The sequence below is a fragment of the Pygoscelis adeliae genome, unplaced genomic scaffold (assembly GCF_000699105.1).
Source record: "Pygoscelis adeliae isolate BGI_AS28 unplaced genomic scaffold, ASM69910v1 Scaffold861, whole genome shotgun sequence".
Taxonomy (NCBI): Eukaryota; Metazoa; Chordata; class Aves; order Sphenisciformes; family Spheniscidae; genus Pygoscelis; species Pygoscelis adeliae.
The window spans coordinates 88271-103519 of record NW_008824068.1 but is presented as its reverse complement, the minus strand read 5'-3'; the positions used below and the strand labels follow the sequence as shown (position 1 = coordinate 103519).

At 50.4% G+C, this 15249-nt stretch overlaps 1 protein-coding gene across 1 annotated transcript in view; it reads right to left on the bottom strand.

Moving 5' to 3' along the window:
- Positions 1-1995: 1995 nt before the first annotated feature.
- The window catches only part of PPCDC (phosphopantothenoylcysteine decarboxylase), a 17636-nt gene continuing 4382 nt past the window's right edge, over positions 1996-15249 (bottom strand). The window contains exons 2-5 of the mRNA XM_009334142.1: positions 13312-13407; positions 10783-10911; positions 8547-8715; positions 1996-3297 (exon numbers count right to left, since the gene is read on the bottom strand). Coding sequence (XP_009332417.1) covers positions 3212-3297; positions 8547-8715; positions 10783-10911; positions 13312-13407 — 480 coding nt within the window. The 3' untranslated portion in view covers positions 1996-3211. The remainder of the gene's footprint in view (positions 3298-8546; positions 8716-10782; positions 10912-13311; positions 13408-15249) is intronic.

The following is a 15249-nucleotide window of genomic DNA, read 5'->3' as shown; positions in this document are numbered from 1 at the left end:
GACCAGCCGGATGCAAAGCAGCACCACGGCATCTCCATCCTCCTCCAGCGCCCCACGAAGCCAAGCAGCAAAGGGATCACATCAAGTTTGGGATGGGGAGAAGCAGCCGGAGAAATGGATGCTCAGAGTCACGTCCGAGCCCAGGCGAGGCTGGGTCTAAGCGCAGGAAAGGAGGAGGGCTGCTGCCTTAGCTGAGCTTTTGTCCCAGCTGTTTATTGCTCCCAAGCCAGTGCTGAGAGAAACAGTTTTAAGCAGCATGAATGAAACTGCAACGCAGCAGGTTTCACGGGGATGCTGCCTCGGTCATCAGAGAGTTTCACAGGAAAGCGAAACAAAAAAATCAGCGTGCAGCTTAAAAAGAAGAGCTGAAGGAAAAGAAAAAGCACGCAGGCAGCATCTCGGGCCTCCCCTGCGAACCTGAAACGCACAAAACTGCACGGGACGGAGATGTCAGTCTGTCTGCCTGCCTCAAGGAATTCATCACTCGACACCTCTTGGCGACCTCGGTGGCTAAGCGGAGCCCGGCCGCCCTGGTTCGGCGGCGGCAAGGCTGGCAGTGCCTATTTACCGAGCCTGCACAAAGCCCTGGTTTTGAATCAGGTCCTTCGCTCATCACCCCGAGCCTCGTCCTCGAAAGGCGTCGTCCCAAAGTCCCCTCCTAAAGCTGAACGACTCGCGCGACGGCGGACAGGGCTTCCCCTGACTTGTCTTTCTGCCACTTTTTCCACAGCAGGCAGCCAGCGAAGCGTTCCTGCCCGCAGGCTGCCGGCACCTACCTCGCCGTGGGTGGGGACGCGTGCCTGTGCTAGGGGTGGAAGCTGCTCTTGCTTCAGCCCTCCGCCTCCGAAAAGGAACTCAACTGTTTCTTCTATTTGCCCTGAAGGAAAGGTGGTTTGGGCACGGGTTTATCCCAGCCTGTAACACTATCGCGACCTGCCTCCAATTAGAGATCACAGCAGTTAGCAGCGGATCGTTTAGCGGCACAGTTACTATCTGTTTCTGCAACAGAGATGAGACGGAGCGGGAGCGGTGTCCTCTACGGAGGAGTTTTCTTTGTGGGTTTTTTGGCCGCTGTGAAGTGCTCCCCTCATTCCCCCAGGCTCTGCTCAGCTCTACGTTTCTATTGCTGCCCTATATATTTGCAGGACAAAGAATCAGCTTCCTTTATTCAGGGATCTGTAGGTTCTTTGCAAGCCTTAATTTAAGCCTCTCAACAAGCCTGAGAGGCAACTCTGTAGTCGTAGCGTTTCCTTCTGCCTTACAGATCAGCCCACTAAGACTGGTGTCAGCTCCGTGTGCTATCCAGGCGAGCCGGCGTAAGTTCTGGATCCGAAAATGCCACGTTACCCCCTTTCTGCTGAATTAGCAGAGCTTGCGCTCTGCAGCGCACGCCGTACACCTTCTTGCCCGTTCTCCGGTGCCAGGAGAAGCCAGAGGATACCTGCCGACGTTTCTGGAGCGGCTTAAGCCAGCGAAGCAGACTCGTAACAGATGAACGCTCTTATCAAGGACATGGTGTTTTGACCTGATATGAGGAACCTTACTGTCGGATTTTCTGCACTGCCAAGTCACGGACTAGGGGGAAGGATAAGCAGCTCCAACCACACAAGATATCCACGGCGGAGCCAGAGCAGAGCCCCAAGGTCAAGTTACGGTTGCAACTGCCAGAACACATACTTCTCCGTAAGCAGGAGAAACAACATTCACTACAGAACTCGTGGAAACCAAGAAGCATCTCTTCTACTGCCTTCAATAAGCTTCAAGTAAGATCCTCCGATAGGTGGATGGCTTTCACCGTGCTAAGAACGTGAGCAAACGCTGCAGGTCACACCACAGACTTCACTGGCCAAACGCCAAGTTCCTGGCCACGGTACCACCACGGCCCTTCGCGTGAGCCACAAGCTCTGCTCTCACGAGGATCCTTCTGACTTGATCCCCAGAAGCTCTGAATCCCCGGATTCCTCTGGCAGTAGAAGAGCCAAAAATGGGAAAGTTCAGAGGTTTTTATTTGTGTGGAATAGATAAGGAGAGCAAACATACCCCGATAACCACTTCCCTCGTGCGCAGCAGTCTGAAGGTTGCCCCCATGGGCAGGATGCACATTCTGTACCGAAGGCCTTAAATTTGACTGGGTCTAGTTAAAAATAAACTCTCCGGGTCAGCAGCGCTCTGCTACAGCGACGTGTTCAACAGCCCCGGTTTGCTCCCATTCCCCTCAGGAGGGGGATCACATTTTCCAAGGAAAGGCTGGACTGGGGGAGCCCTGGCTGGTCTGGCCCATGGGGTCACAGGATTTCCCAATTTTTTTCATGCCCGTCGGTTAATTTTCAAGCCGAAAAGGATCGTCAGTAGGTGAAGTTTGACTCCACTCCCTTGGGAAACACCCACCCTGGCCTTCCACAAGGGCCCAGCCTGTTCATTTCCTGACTGGAGCACCCCGATGGGCCGGTGCCATTTTGGTTCACAGCTGACGTCTGCATCCCTATCCAGTCAACAGATACAAAAGGGCAAAGGCTAATTCAGGGACTAGATAGCTTCTTTCGGTCAATTTTTTTCCCATCTCAGATAAAAACCGCACGCAGACACAACGATTTAGCAATGAGGTTCGGTGCTAACATCCCCCCCGCCCCCGAGCAGCTACAAGAGGCAATTCTTCAGGGGCAGAACTAGAAGTGCTCTTAATATTATTAAGTTCCCGGAGGGGAAATGCTTTTTGGACAGTGACTCCTGCTGGAAAGGTGAAGCCAGCACAGCTACGGACCAGGCTTTGGAGAGCAGGGATGTCCCCACAGCGACGTGCTGGAAGGGGCTGGCATTATCCCCATCACCAGGACTTGCACAGCACTTTTCTCTCTAGCAGCTCTTGGGGGAACCACTGGACCTGAAATACATTGGCAATTCCTTCTGCAGCCTCCTCAGAAAGGAGGGCATGTGAAATACCGGGGGCCGAGTGGCCTAGCGGAACGTTACTCCCTCTCTGCGAGATACCACAGAGTTTTCCCACACTAAAGAAGCATGTTCTTGGCTTTGGTTTCTGAAAGTCTGCAGTGATGCACCACATTTCAGTTTGGCACCAGCTGGAAGACAACCGTTTCGCTCCTTCGGTTGAAGAGCGCGCTATAGGTGCGCATGCCGCCTCGACCTGGCTTCCTGTTGGTTTTATCTTCAAATCATCAGGGAGGCACACAAATACAATTTACACGCCAAACCATCAGCTCTGCGTTGGCAAGTCCCGTTCTTCAAGGATCCTCTTCACGCTCGCCGCAATGGTCCACACTTCTGCCATGGCACCTCGACCTGCAGGGTAAGAGCAAAACCACGCGGTGAAATCCAGGTCCCACAGAGAGAGCACGAGGCACGTGCTTCCCCTGTCCCACCACCTCTCTTCCCCACACGCCGCGCTGCTGCGGAAAATTAGATGCACAATGGTGACACAGCACAGCAAAGCTCACCGAGTGCCCCCACGTGTTTCCTCATGACTCGCCCAACAGAAAGCAACTGCGGAGGCCAGAGGATCTGCTCAGTCCACCTGGTTCCGCAGGGGTTTTGTGGCACGGCTGAACGCCATCAGGGGAGGAGAACGCGAAGAGCATTCATGCTAACTTAGTTCGGCTCCTAACTCAGAAGTCTGAGCAGGAGCACAAGCTCCTCAGTCAGTCAACGGAGAGAGGCAGGAAACTTGACAAGGCAACTCATATGACCTCAGCAAGTACCTCATGTTCTGAATCATCTCCAGAGGTGTCTGCATCTAACGCCCCTGCATCGCACAGGGAGTTACTATCTTAGCTCACGCTGCCCTGGGGGCAAGTGTGTAAAAGTGCCCCAGAAAGTGCGTGGGTAGCAAAATACCCTATTTCACCTCCTTTCTCCAGCGTAAACATTGTGTGTGTTCAGTATCTTTTTGAAACGGCCTTTGCCTATAAAAAAGACTTGCCGAATTCATACCATTCCCGTGACTCTGCAGTTAGATCCACGTTAGAGAAAGCTGACCTAGATTCGCACCAGCTTGAATCTTGGGAGTAATTCTTGGAGAAGACCGAGTGCTGGATAGAACAAAATGCAAAAGCTTTTCCTTTTGGACTGGTTAGTTGCCAGATGAACTTCTAATCCACACTGTGCTGTTGCTTCCCTCCGAAAGACTTTTTAAACTTCGGTTCAGAATTTTAAGGCCAGAGATCATTAAATCATCTTGTCCAACCTCATGTACTGAACTCAGAACTCAGTCCAGTCACTTCTGTAATTTGCTCGGTGCTGAGGAAAGATACTTCTCCCACCAGCATTTGTCTCCACTGGAAGATTGAAAAGATGGAGTCTCTATTGATCTTTTGTCCTGCTGGCTAATCGCTCTAATAATTTCAAATACGTGCCTTATTGGTCGTCAGAAATTAGTTCCGGGAAGTTTTGTTTTCCTCTTTCTTCCTGGCCTGCTTCCACAGCTGGGTTAGCGAGCGCAGAGATGAACAGCTAAACCAGCAGCCTCCAAAGAACAGTAACAACTTGAGGGCAGGCAAGAGACGGGGGGGAAAGGGAAAGACCGTCCTGACCAGCAGGGAGAGGTGCTCTCTTGTGGGCAGATCACAGCCCCGAGTCTGCCCGGACCCTCAGTTTTCCAGTACAGATGAGCCGCCGAGCCTTGTCTGGGACAGAAGGTGTAATTGGATATAACTGAGGATTTGCGATGAAGAACGATACTTCTGGCAGGTCAAGAAAATTGGTTTTCCCTGCAAAGTAAGACTCATTCTCCACTACGCCTTTTTCAGACCTGTAAATCCCAGGGGGTCTGAAGCACCCTGTGGACAAGCTGCAGGCAGATTTGGGCCCTTCTGGTCTCCTGACCTCGAGGAGAGGAGCTGCAGCTGACAGGTCCTGCTAAACAAGAGAAATTCTCTTGTTTAAATTCTCTTGTTTAAATTCTCTAGCCTCTGCACGGTTTGGCAGGGCTACACCCTTCGAGAACACTTCCAAGGCCTGCCTTTGTCTGCCATCACCCACTTCCTCAACATCTTTGGCAATTCACAGCTGGATTTTTAGGTTTAGCAGAGCAAAATCTTGCTAAGCAGCCTGTCTTACAGCACAGCTCATGCCTACAGGTGGAAATCTTCCAGTGCGCCAGGCTCTAGAAATCCAGCCAAGGATGATGAAGATACTAGCAGTTTGGAAATGTTTTTGCAAAGGCAAATTGCTGCAGGCGCATGTGTGGTACAGCACCTCTCAAAGCTCTCTTCGTACCGTGGCACATGGATGTCATCAAGGCCAACAGCTGGTAGCTTACATTTAACTATCCAATCAAGGAAACATTTGAGTTGTCAACTCAATTTAATTTGTTATTTTAACTCTCTTTTAGCTGGACTCTGTGACTAAACCCACCCATTTACTAAGGAAGAAAAAATAATCGGGTAAAGCTTGTAATGCAGAGACTCGGTGGCAGCCAGGATCTGGCCCATCTCAGGTGTGACCAGCCACATGAGTTGAGGAAGATAAACCTCTTTTACAGCAAGACAAACCACAGTGTCAACAGACAAAACTGGTGCAAACTGAATCTCTTTTCTTCTGCACCAGATGTGTGACCTTCGCTACCTGCTGCTTGGGTGGAAGCTGGGCAAACCCCTTTGTGGATGAAACCCACAAAACCGAAATGAGTGTGGAAGAAGAGGCCTTGGGGTGAAAGGCCTGAAAAAAGAGGGGAAGAGAAGAAAACAGTCAGTGGTGGAGACTGTCTTGGGTCTTCAGAAACCTGGCATCCATTACTGCTGTGCTGGTTTTGGCTGGGATAGAGTTAATTCTCTTCCCCGTAGCTAGTACGGGGCTGTGTTTTGCATTTGGGCTGGAAACGGCGTTGGTAACACAGGGATGTTTTTGTTGCTGCTGAGCAGTGCTGACACAGGGTCAAGGCCTTTTCTGCCTCTCACCCCACCCCACCAGCGAGCAGGCTGGGGGGGGGCGCAAGAAGCTGGGAGGGGACACGGCCGGGACAGCTGACCCCAACTGACCCAAGGGATATTCCACACCACATGACGTCGTGCTCAGCAATAAAACTGGGGGGGAGGTTGGCGGGGGTGGCTGCTTCTCAGGGACTGGCTGGGCATCGGTCGGTTGGTGGTGAGCAACTGTTTTCTTTTGCGTCACTTGTCTTTCTTGGGTTTTATTTCTCCCTCTGTTATTTTCCTTTTCATTACAATTTATTAGTAGTGTTATTATTTTATTTCAATTATTAAACTGCTTTCATCTCAACGCACGAGTTTTCTCACTGTTACCCTTCCGATTCTCTCCCCCATCCCGCTGGGGGCGGGGGGGTGAGCGAGCGGCTGGGTGGTGCTCAGTTGCTGGCTGGGGTTAAACCACAACAACTGCTTTGCCGTAATTTTCCTACGTAGGGCCAGGAAAATCCTGGCGTTTGCCAACAGGAAAAGAGTGTTGTGAATTGACGCACAAACACAAGCGGAGTCGAATCAGATGTGGCTTCTGCTGCCCTAGCTGTCCGTACCATCCCTCTCCCACAAGCTCCGTCAGGAATTTGTGCTCACAGCAGGGACAGCTGAACTGAATATGAAGCAGCTCCCAAACGACTGCTGGTGTAATGAGGTAACTCCTGATCAACGCTGGTTTACTTGGCCATTCTGAGCTACAAACCACAGCAATTCACATGCTGCCTCTCATGTGGCTCACACATCCCCGTCGCAAGGGCGGCAGCCCCCGGGAAAGGGGCAGGGCAGAGCAGCAGAAGGTGGGAACCGTGTTCACCATCCAACTCGAATCCGTTTGTGCCGGTGAGTCAACTCACGCGGCCCTTTTGCATCTCAGATCCCCATCTGTGAAACAGGGATGACAACAACACAGCTCTGCCTCAGGTGCAGGAACCTGCAAGAATAAGCACATTACCCATTAGGAGGCACTCAGCTGCTTACTGCAGGAACAGAGATCCTATATATGTACTAAAAAAGATGAAGGGAAAAAATAAAGGACAAAGAAACTATGCCAGATGGCCTTTCCACTTCTGCCAAAACGTCTGCGCGGAATGACCTCTTTTGGGCGTTTTCCCTCAACGTTATTACAAGTACGTAAGAAATTTGATGTAATCAGGTCTAAAATCCCAGCAGAAGCATAAATGTCCAGGATATTTCAAATGATGCCTGAGTTACTTGACTACACGTACCCAACTGTAAATATTTCTTAGTCTTCAGCTCCAGAAAGCATTCTCTAGAAGCGCTGCATCTACCTAAGAACGTATATACACACACACGCACGCACAGACAGGCATTTTATCGTTAGCTGCGTTGTAGTCCTGTCGAGAGACAACCGCCTACCGCGGGATGACTGAAGTGACACCCTTAAAAAGGAAACTAGCCTTGGTGTGCTTCGCTGGAGAAGAGGAGTTCCTCAAGAAATTTGATGTAATCAGGTCTAAAATCCCAGCAGAAGCATAAATGTCCAGGATATTTCAAATGATGCCTGAGTTACTTGACTACACGTACCCAACTGTAAATATTTCTTAGTCTTCAGCTCCAGAAAGCATTCTCTAGAAGCGCTGCATCTACCTAAGAATGCAGAAACTAAGCCAGCCCCAGAATTTAACCGTGAAGAACATTTTAACATCCTGTCTTCACTACAGACCGCTTATTGAACTACCTGACGGAGCAGTTAAAATCCTGCTAGAGTTGGGGTTGTTAAACAAAAGTATGAGTATACTACTGCGCGGGTAATAGCACATTTGCTATTATGGCTAGAACTGGGTGCCATTCTACAGGCAATCTGTCCAAGAAAATTTTGGTAAAAAGCAAATCCATTCATCCAAATTGCTTGTATAGAAACCCTTCTCAAAGCCTCCCAAAAGTCAAAATACCTCCATTTAAAGCAGCTCCTAAAATACAAATGAGACCATTTTAGTAGTATTTCTTAGCACTGCAAGTTAAGTCTTTTGAAATTGAGCGTGACAACGTTACCCACCCCTCCTCTTTCACTTCACATTTAAGTCTGATGTCAAAACCCCAAATCAAAACTCGATTGGGAAGCTGAAGAGTAACCCAGGCAACAAACAACAACAAATGTTAAATGCACGTCCAGCTACACCCTCAGCCACATCTGCAAAGCGCTTATTCTCACTGCCTGCTCTCGGGGATAAGATACTATCCCTATGTTAGAGATGAGGAACTGAGGCATGATGAAAACAGCCCACAGTCACAGTAGAGGGCAAGGTCAGGACACCCAAATCCCAGGCTGATAACGCTCACCGCAAAGCCTTCCTTCTCTTTGATCTACTCTCCTCTTGAATGAGTATTTCTTTTAAATATCAGGCCTACCTAATGGCTCATTTGAAAGCCTGGCTTGGATGGTCTCTTAAGACTACTTAAAGATTAATGTACAAGAATAATAGATATCAGCTAGCACAGGGCAAAGCTTCAGTTTGTTTGTATAAACCCTGGCAGTGAGGACCTGCTCCCCGCAGTTCAACATCTTGAAGGCCACACGGCAAAAAGAATGCACATCCCTTCAGGATAAGAGCAGCATTCGTGCAGGAAACCAGTCGGAAGACACGCAAGAGGACTGACCTTCATCTCCACAGACTAGTTTCTTCACCACGCAGGGGATCTCTGTGTAGCCAAAGCCTTTCAGCTGCTCCACCTGCTGAGCTGTGATGGGATGTTCCCACATGGCCGTGTTCATAGCTGGGCAGAAGAGCAGAGGTTTGCTCAGATCCCAAGCACGGATGACACAAGTCTGCAAGAGAAGCCAAGAGGTTCAGCTCTGAGATGGGTTGTCTTTCCTCATCCCTTCTCATCACTTTGCTGCACAGAAGCCCTTTCCCAGCCTGGGTGTCATTAGAGGGCCAAAAGCCTCAATCTGTCAGCGCAGCTGGACTAACCCACAGGCAGATCCGCAGGGCTGCTACTGATTTGTATTACATTCCAGCAAAGCTCATCTCTGACAGGCAAGAAAGATGAGGGAGGCTACAAAGAGGATAAATCCCGTCCTACTCCGGCTCGGGGCCAAGCAAGCAGCCCAATCGCTGGAGCAAACCGAGCTGGAACACGATGCGTGCAGACTGCCAGCCCATGTGGGAGACCAAGAGAAGCTGAGGGGTGGCCACAGATCGTATCAGCTCTAGAGAAATTCCCAGGCAACACTTCAGATAAGCCAGCTGTAGAGCTAAACACAAAAAGTTGGCAAGTGAGCCTTTTTTAAATGATATGCCAACTGGATCCGTAACTCCTCTCAAAGGAAGCACTGCTGCTTCCGGGATACAAACAGAGGACAACACGAACACATCTGGGCTGTCGCAGGAGACGCTGGCAGATTACAAGCCATCTAACAGCTCCTGCGTGCTACAGGGAATCATATCTGACTCCTCAGTAATACAGAACTTCCAGATAACCCAGTATCACCTCATCTCCTTAAGAAGATAAATGCTGGTTGCTCTTAATGCAACGTCCATCCGTTTCCCTAGGCCTAGCAGCATTTAAATCATGCAAAGGGAGCTTCCCAGGTAGCAACAGTCCCTGGTGCAGGGTCTCCGCTCAGACTGTAGTGTACTTACGAGAACCCTGCCCAGCCTTTTTTATGCCCTGTGATTTGAACCCTTCCCAGCACAGGAAAGTCTGCTAGGATCTGTTCTAACTTGCCAACCAGCACCTCTGGCACTTGCTTTCCTTTGCTGGAGCTACCTCTTACCTCCACAAGGCTCTCCGAAAAGACTGGCAGGAGTTTGCGAAGCCACGCGTCCCTAACCTCCTTCCCGAGCTCTTCCCTCTGCTACCACCGCCACACCTATAGTTCCAAGGGGACCCAGAAGGACGAGACACTGCTCGTCCCTCCCACAGCTCTTCCTGGCTTCCCTCAGATCTCCAGTGATCTGCTCATACAAATGAGGGCTGTTGCTCTGGGTGTACTTTGTTCATTTATACGCACTCCCTCTTGCCTGAACAACTAAGTTGGTCACGCGGGGCTCCCCGGCCAGAGCTGATGAGCTGCCCTCCATTCCTAGTTCAAGCCCCCTTGCATTACTGAAGGGTGATGCACCGCAGCAACACTTGCAGATCTGCAGCTTCCTGGCAGATCTTTCGCGTGGTTAATGCTTATGACTTCTCCTAATGAAGACCTAACGCCTGGACACAAAGCATTCAGCCCTGCTGGAGGTCCCCATCACCCAGCAGAGAAGCACACTCTCTTTTAATACACTTTTCTGACCAGCCTTTGAGCCAGAGCACTTTTAATACCAGAAAAACAAGCCTGAACAAGCAAAATCCCCTGTAGCTGAAACTGGAAGGTAAGTAAGCGTGAGCATGTCTGAATTTCTGCGCTATGCAGTTAGGTGAGGGAGGAGGTGAGGTAGCAGGAAGTAAACAATTTTATCTGATCTCACAGGTGTCTTTCCAGATTGCATCTAAAAAAATGCAGAGAGGAACTCAAAAGTGAGTGCGAGCGTGTATGCGCACGCGCGTGTGTGCACATGCATGACGGAGAGAGGGTGGAGGTAGAAAGAGGGAAATACCGCCCATCAGAAAAAGCAGGAAAGGCACAAAGCAGGGACTGGGAGATAATGGAAGAGACTGACAGAGCCGAGGAGCGGAAAGCACTGTAGGTCAGGGAAGGAAAGAACAACTGTTTGAGAAGGAACAGGGGAACCATACTGGAGGAAGAGAGAGACAAGCATACGAAGCGGGAGCAGAACATGCAAATCTCACTCTTGGCGACGCTATAGAAGCGCAAGAGTTTCCATGAGAGAAAGGTCAGACAGTCTAATGCTGGGAGGTGAGAGAACTCTCAGGCAGAGCTCCGGTTGCTCACCAGCAGGTTGTCACAGATGCCGTTCGCGAGCTTTGCCAGCGTGTTTGCATCAAGAGGTGCCACCAACATGAGGTCAGCCCACCGCCTGAGTTCGATGTGCAGGACTGGGTCTGAACGGCCTTTCCACAGCTGTGGACGAGACAAGATCCAGATTACCGAACCCCTCACAATGAACGCTGCGAACAACAGGCACTTTGTCAATCCCACATTGGTAACCACCGGGTAAACTTACGGGGAAAGAACTACTCTCACATCAAGCAAGATGTGAGAGCGCGGGGAATCGGGGACGGCAGCCACAGCGCTCACGTTTCTGATTTCCTCCTCCTCCAGCGAAGGCCGTGTTGCAGCTACTTTTAGGAAGCACATTTAAGAGACAGCAGGTATCTGCTTGGTGCTCTACAAATGGGCGTCCTTCCCCCACGAAGACAACAATTCACACCTCCAACAACCACAGATTTCAACTCACAGGAAAGAGCCTTCCCCATCCACTTCCCGTTCACATCATCCCTCAGCTTCAGAAACGTTCATAAGAGCTCCCTCGACACGTAGCACATCTGAGCGGGGAAAAGAGCTCCATCCTATCAGCCAACTGAAGCCAGACAGGACCAAACCAGGGGTCACATTTCCTGAGGACCCCACGCGATTTAGAAGCCTCACATTTCTGTAAAGTGAAGCTGTCCACGGGCTTTTAACGAGGTATAGACCCCTAACCGCACAAGTCACTTTTCAATGAGGATGCACACCCCTACACATACTCACCGCAGCGAAGTAAACCCTCGCAACTACAGTAGGGAATAGTCCTGTTGGCTTTCTCTAGGATGGACGAGGTTTAGCCAGCCGGGCACTTCCCTCCCCTCTTGGCTCTTAAGTGAATATTTCTATTTTCACTAAAGCTCCGAGTTGCTCGAGAGAGTCCTGGCCTTTTCTTAAGAGCGCAGTTAACTGGGAAAGCGTCAAGAGAAGCAGCAAACAGCATCAGGTGCTTAATCCCCAGAGGACACACACAACCACAGGCCAGCAAGAGGTGTATCAGGGCCACAAACTGCTCCTCCTCTGAGTCACTGGAAACCACAACAAAAAGACAGCATCCGGAAAGCTGGTGCTTCCTGAGACCTTTCCCAGCTCCTCCACTCACTTCTGTTTTTTTTCTAGAAGCACGGAAAATTGTAGTTTTATTTTCAGAATAAAATCTCTCACAAAGAGATGCTGAGCGGGCTCATTTCCCACCCTTCTGTCAGAACGGCACGTTGTAAGGGCTCCATGCCCGCTTTCCAGTGTGCCAGCAGACCTCAAGGCCTGACCCGCTCCTCTTCTATCACCCCACCGAGGGTTCCTCAGAAATAACTCTGCCTGGAGCTGTAGCACCCTGGGACCCAGCAGATCTCCACCAATCTCCTAGACCAGCCAGAAAGCTTCCTGGCCATTGCCATTAGCATGCCTCCCTCCACATAAAAGCAATGCTCGCACGTGAGTGCATCGGCAAGAGTACTGGCAAAGAGTAGGTCACCTCGTACTCAGATCAGTACTGCAAAGTGGAGATAAAATGTATAGAAAAACAAATGTTGATGTTTATACAATGAACCTCTCTATACTCGGGGACTCTCAAAGCATGTCAGCAAAACTGTGGTCAAGAAAAAAAGCCATTTTACAGGGTCTAGAGATGTTCACAGCCCTGACAACGGAGCTATCCCTTACTGGGATGGCTCTCCCATGTATGCGCACGAGCACAGATGCGGACACCTCCGCGATAAACACCACTTCCACCAGGAGAACCTCTCTTACTTCCAGCCACCAATTACACTGGTGCACGACATCTCCAGGTACTGGCCTTCCTCTGCACCACTACACCAGGGTGGGCCTACCAGCACAAGGTTACCCAGTCAGACACCGGGCTGAGTTTTAAAGCAGTGGGGGTGGTTCTGTGAACGTCAGCAACATCTGTAGATTCAGAATACAGATGTTATGGAGAATTAAGCTGTTGCCTTTGTGACAAGTATGACTCATGACGAGCACCAAACACCCTCACCGCGACTCTGCAGTGGCTTTTCTTGACATTTCCGGATACTCCTCTCAGAGCTGCCGATAGTGGCTGAGCCCAGGGTGGCGAGAGACCACTTCAACCCTCATGGCCTGCTGCAAGTCTGCTAGGGCGGTACAAAATCCTCCGGTACAGTCAGGGCAGCCTTTCTTTTCTTCCTCATTTACAGCACGGTTGGAACCACATTCTTTGAAAGCCATATTCCAAAGCATACATTACTAGAACAAAGAAATGAGTCTTGGCCCAGGATTAAAAAATAAATGAATGTGGTCTCTGGCAAAGAAACTTAGAGGAACACTTCTATTTGCTGTTCAGCACTTGAACAGCTAAGTGAATCTCCCAGGGAGCCTGCTTTTTTCCTGAAGCGTGACCCATTGGCCTTCTGGAAGTAGAAGGCATGAGTGCATGACAGAACTACTTGAATTACAGAACACGTGGCTAGTGGGGACAGGACAGAAGCCCTTGCAGTCTCCAAAGGAAGAACAACTCACCTGCCATTCATCTTCATCGCTGTAGAGGGTGACAGGAATCTCCTGGGCATTGTAGAAATGCTTTGCTCTCTCGGTAGTGACCACCTTCACTTCGAGCTAATCAGAAAAGACAGACAGACTAAAAGTTAGACTTGAGGACAATCCTGTAAAGCCGGGTGGAGGAGGAGGGCTCGAGCGACAAAGATTTTGAAAGCTGTGTGGATTCTCCGAGGGCTTTTCCCTACTGTGCACATGTGCGTAACTGCACCTATTCACAGCTCAAAGGCCAGGCCACGGCAGGTGCTCACGGGAGCCGAAGACTCATTTCACTGCCACCCTAAAAGGGGCAGGAGATTAGTCACTGCCTGCCAAACTTGTTCACACGGCCAGTTCACAGCAGGGACAGCAGAGAGGGACACAGCAGGTCAGAATGAGATGCAGTTCTGCACAGAACTTCAAAGAGACAGTAAGAAGCAGCAAAGCAGAGCTCTGTGAAAGATGCCCTTTAATCTCAAACGACGCCGGCTAAAGGGAGTAGGAGAGCATCTTGCTTCAGCGGATTCCCTTAATCACAGCACAGAGGAGCGCCAAGGGGTGGCATGCCTACACGGCACTTGCAGGATCCCTCTTCCCACACTCGGAGCCAAGAGGAAGCTCTCTGCCAAGAGAAAGCACAGCGCCGAGCGATCAAAAGTCCTGCTGAGGGACAAGCTGGCTAGCTGGGGCTCAGCACCACCAGCGCAGAGCAAGCCCACCTCTGCTGCACAAGGCTTCACGAGAAGGAGCGGCTTTGGAAGAGAGAGTACAATTTCTTGGTCGAATGGACCACGTTGCGCACCTCTCTCTGCCTCCTTCTGCCCCTGCCTCTCTCTCTCAATGATCTCCTGGTGACAAAGGGAGGGAGGGAGCTACAGACTACTGGATACTACTTTTTACAATCGTGTTAATCAGACTTGCTCCAGCCAGGGGTAAAAATACCAGAAGCAAGTCGGGGTTGTGTCTTCCAGCTATCCTTCCTATCAAGGTAAGATGTTGGAAAGAGGAAAACCTCTGCGTAGGTACGTTCATAGCACAGGGTTTCTGCGCAGCCAAATCAGCAAACCACCGGCTTCCACAAAGGAAAGAGAGCCTGGGTGGAAGTATTCTCTCCGAAATCTTAGACAAACCTGCCTGCCTTGTGGAAAGCCAGTGGAACCTTCAGTTGTACGGTACGTACTGGGGAAATCCTATCATGTCCCTCGGACGTTTATCTGACATCCACGCTTACGAGGTGCTAAGATGCCCTACGACACGAGATCCTTTCATTTCCTCCTGCAGAAATCTTAACAAGTGGAAAAGGGTTTTCTTCCCTGGTTTCTACGTGTCGCATGACCTGCTCAAAGCTGTAGCTCTGACAAACGTCGCGAACGGCTGCCTGCCACGTGCAGTGAAGCGGAGGTGCTCTGCACACACCGGGATCAGCCGCAAAGCGGAGCCGGTGTCGGAGTGGCTCTGCACGCGCTGATCACCCCTGCGGCACACGCCATGTCTTCCCATCTGCAATTCCTCCCAAGGATGCGCCTTAAAACCAACCAACAGACGGGCCGACACACGGAGGGATTGCTCCAAAAAGACTGTTACTGTGAAAGATGCAGCTCAGGCCACCGGTTACAGTGAAAAATATCCCTTTTCCTAGTTATTGGCCACTTTCGACCGCAGTCTGCTCCTTCAAGCAGTTCACTGCATGGTTCTCAACATGCAGTTCTCAACAGAGGGATGGGGGGAAACCAGCCTCACCAACAACTCTTCCCGCTAGAAAACTGCGGCCTGAGGTACAAAACTGATGAAGTGCTCGGTCTGCACACTCTTCCTAAAACAGACTGCTGAAAACCTCCAACCTCCAAGAAGCTATCTTCAACAGCAGCGGTTGAAGTGACAAAACATGTTAACCTATCTCCCCAACACTATCTATTCGACTGG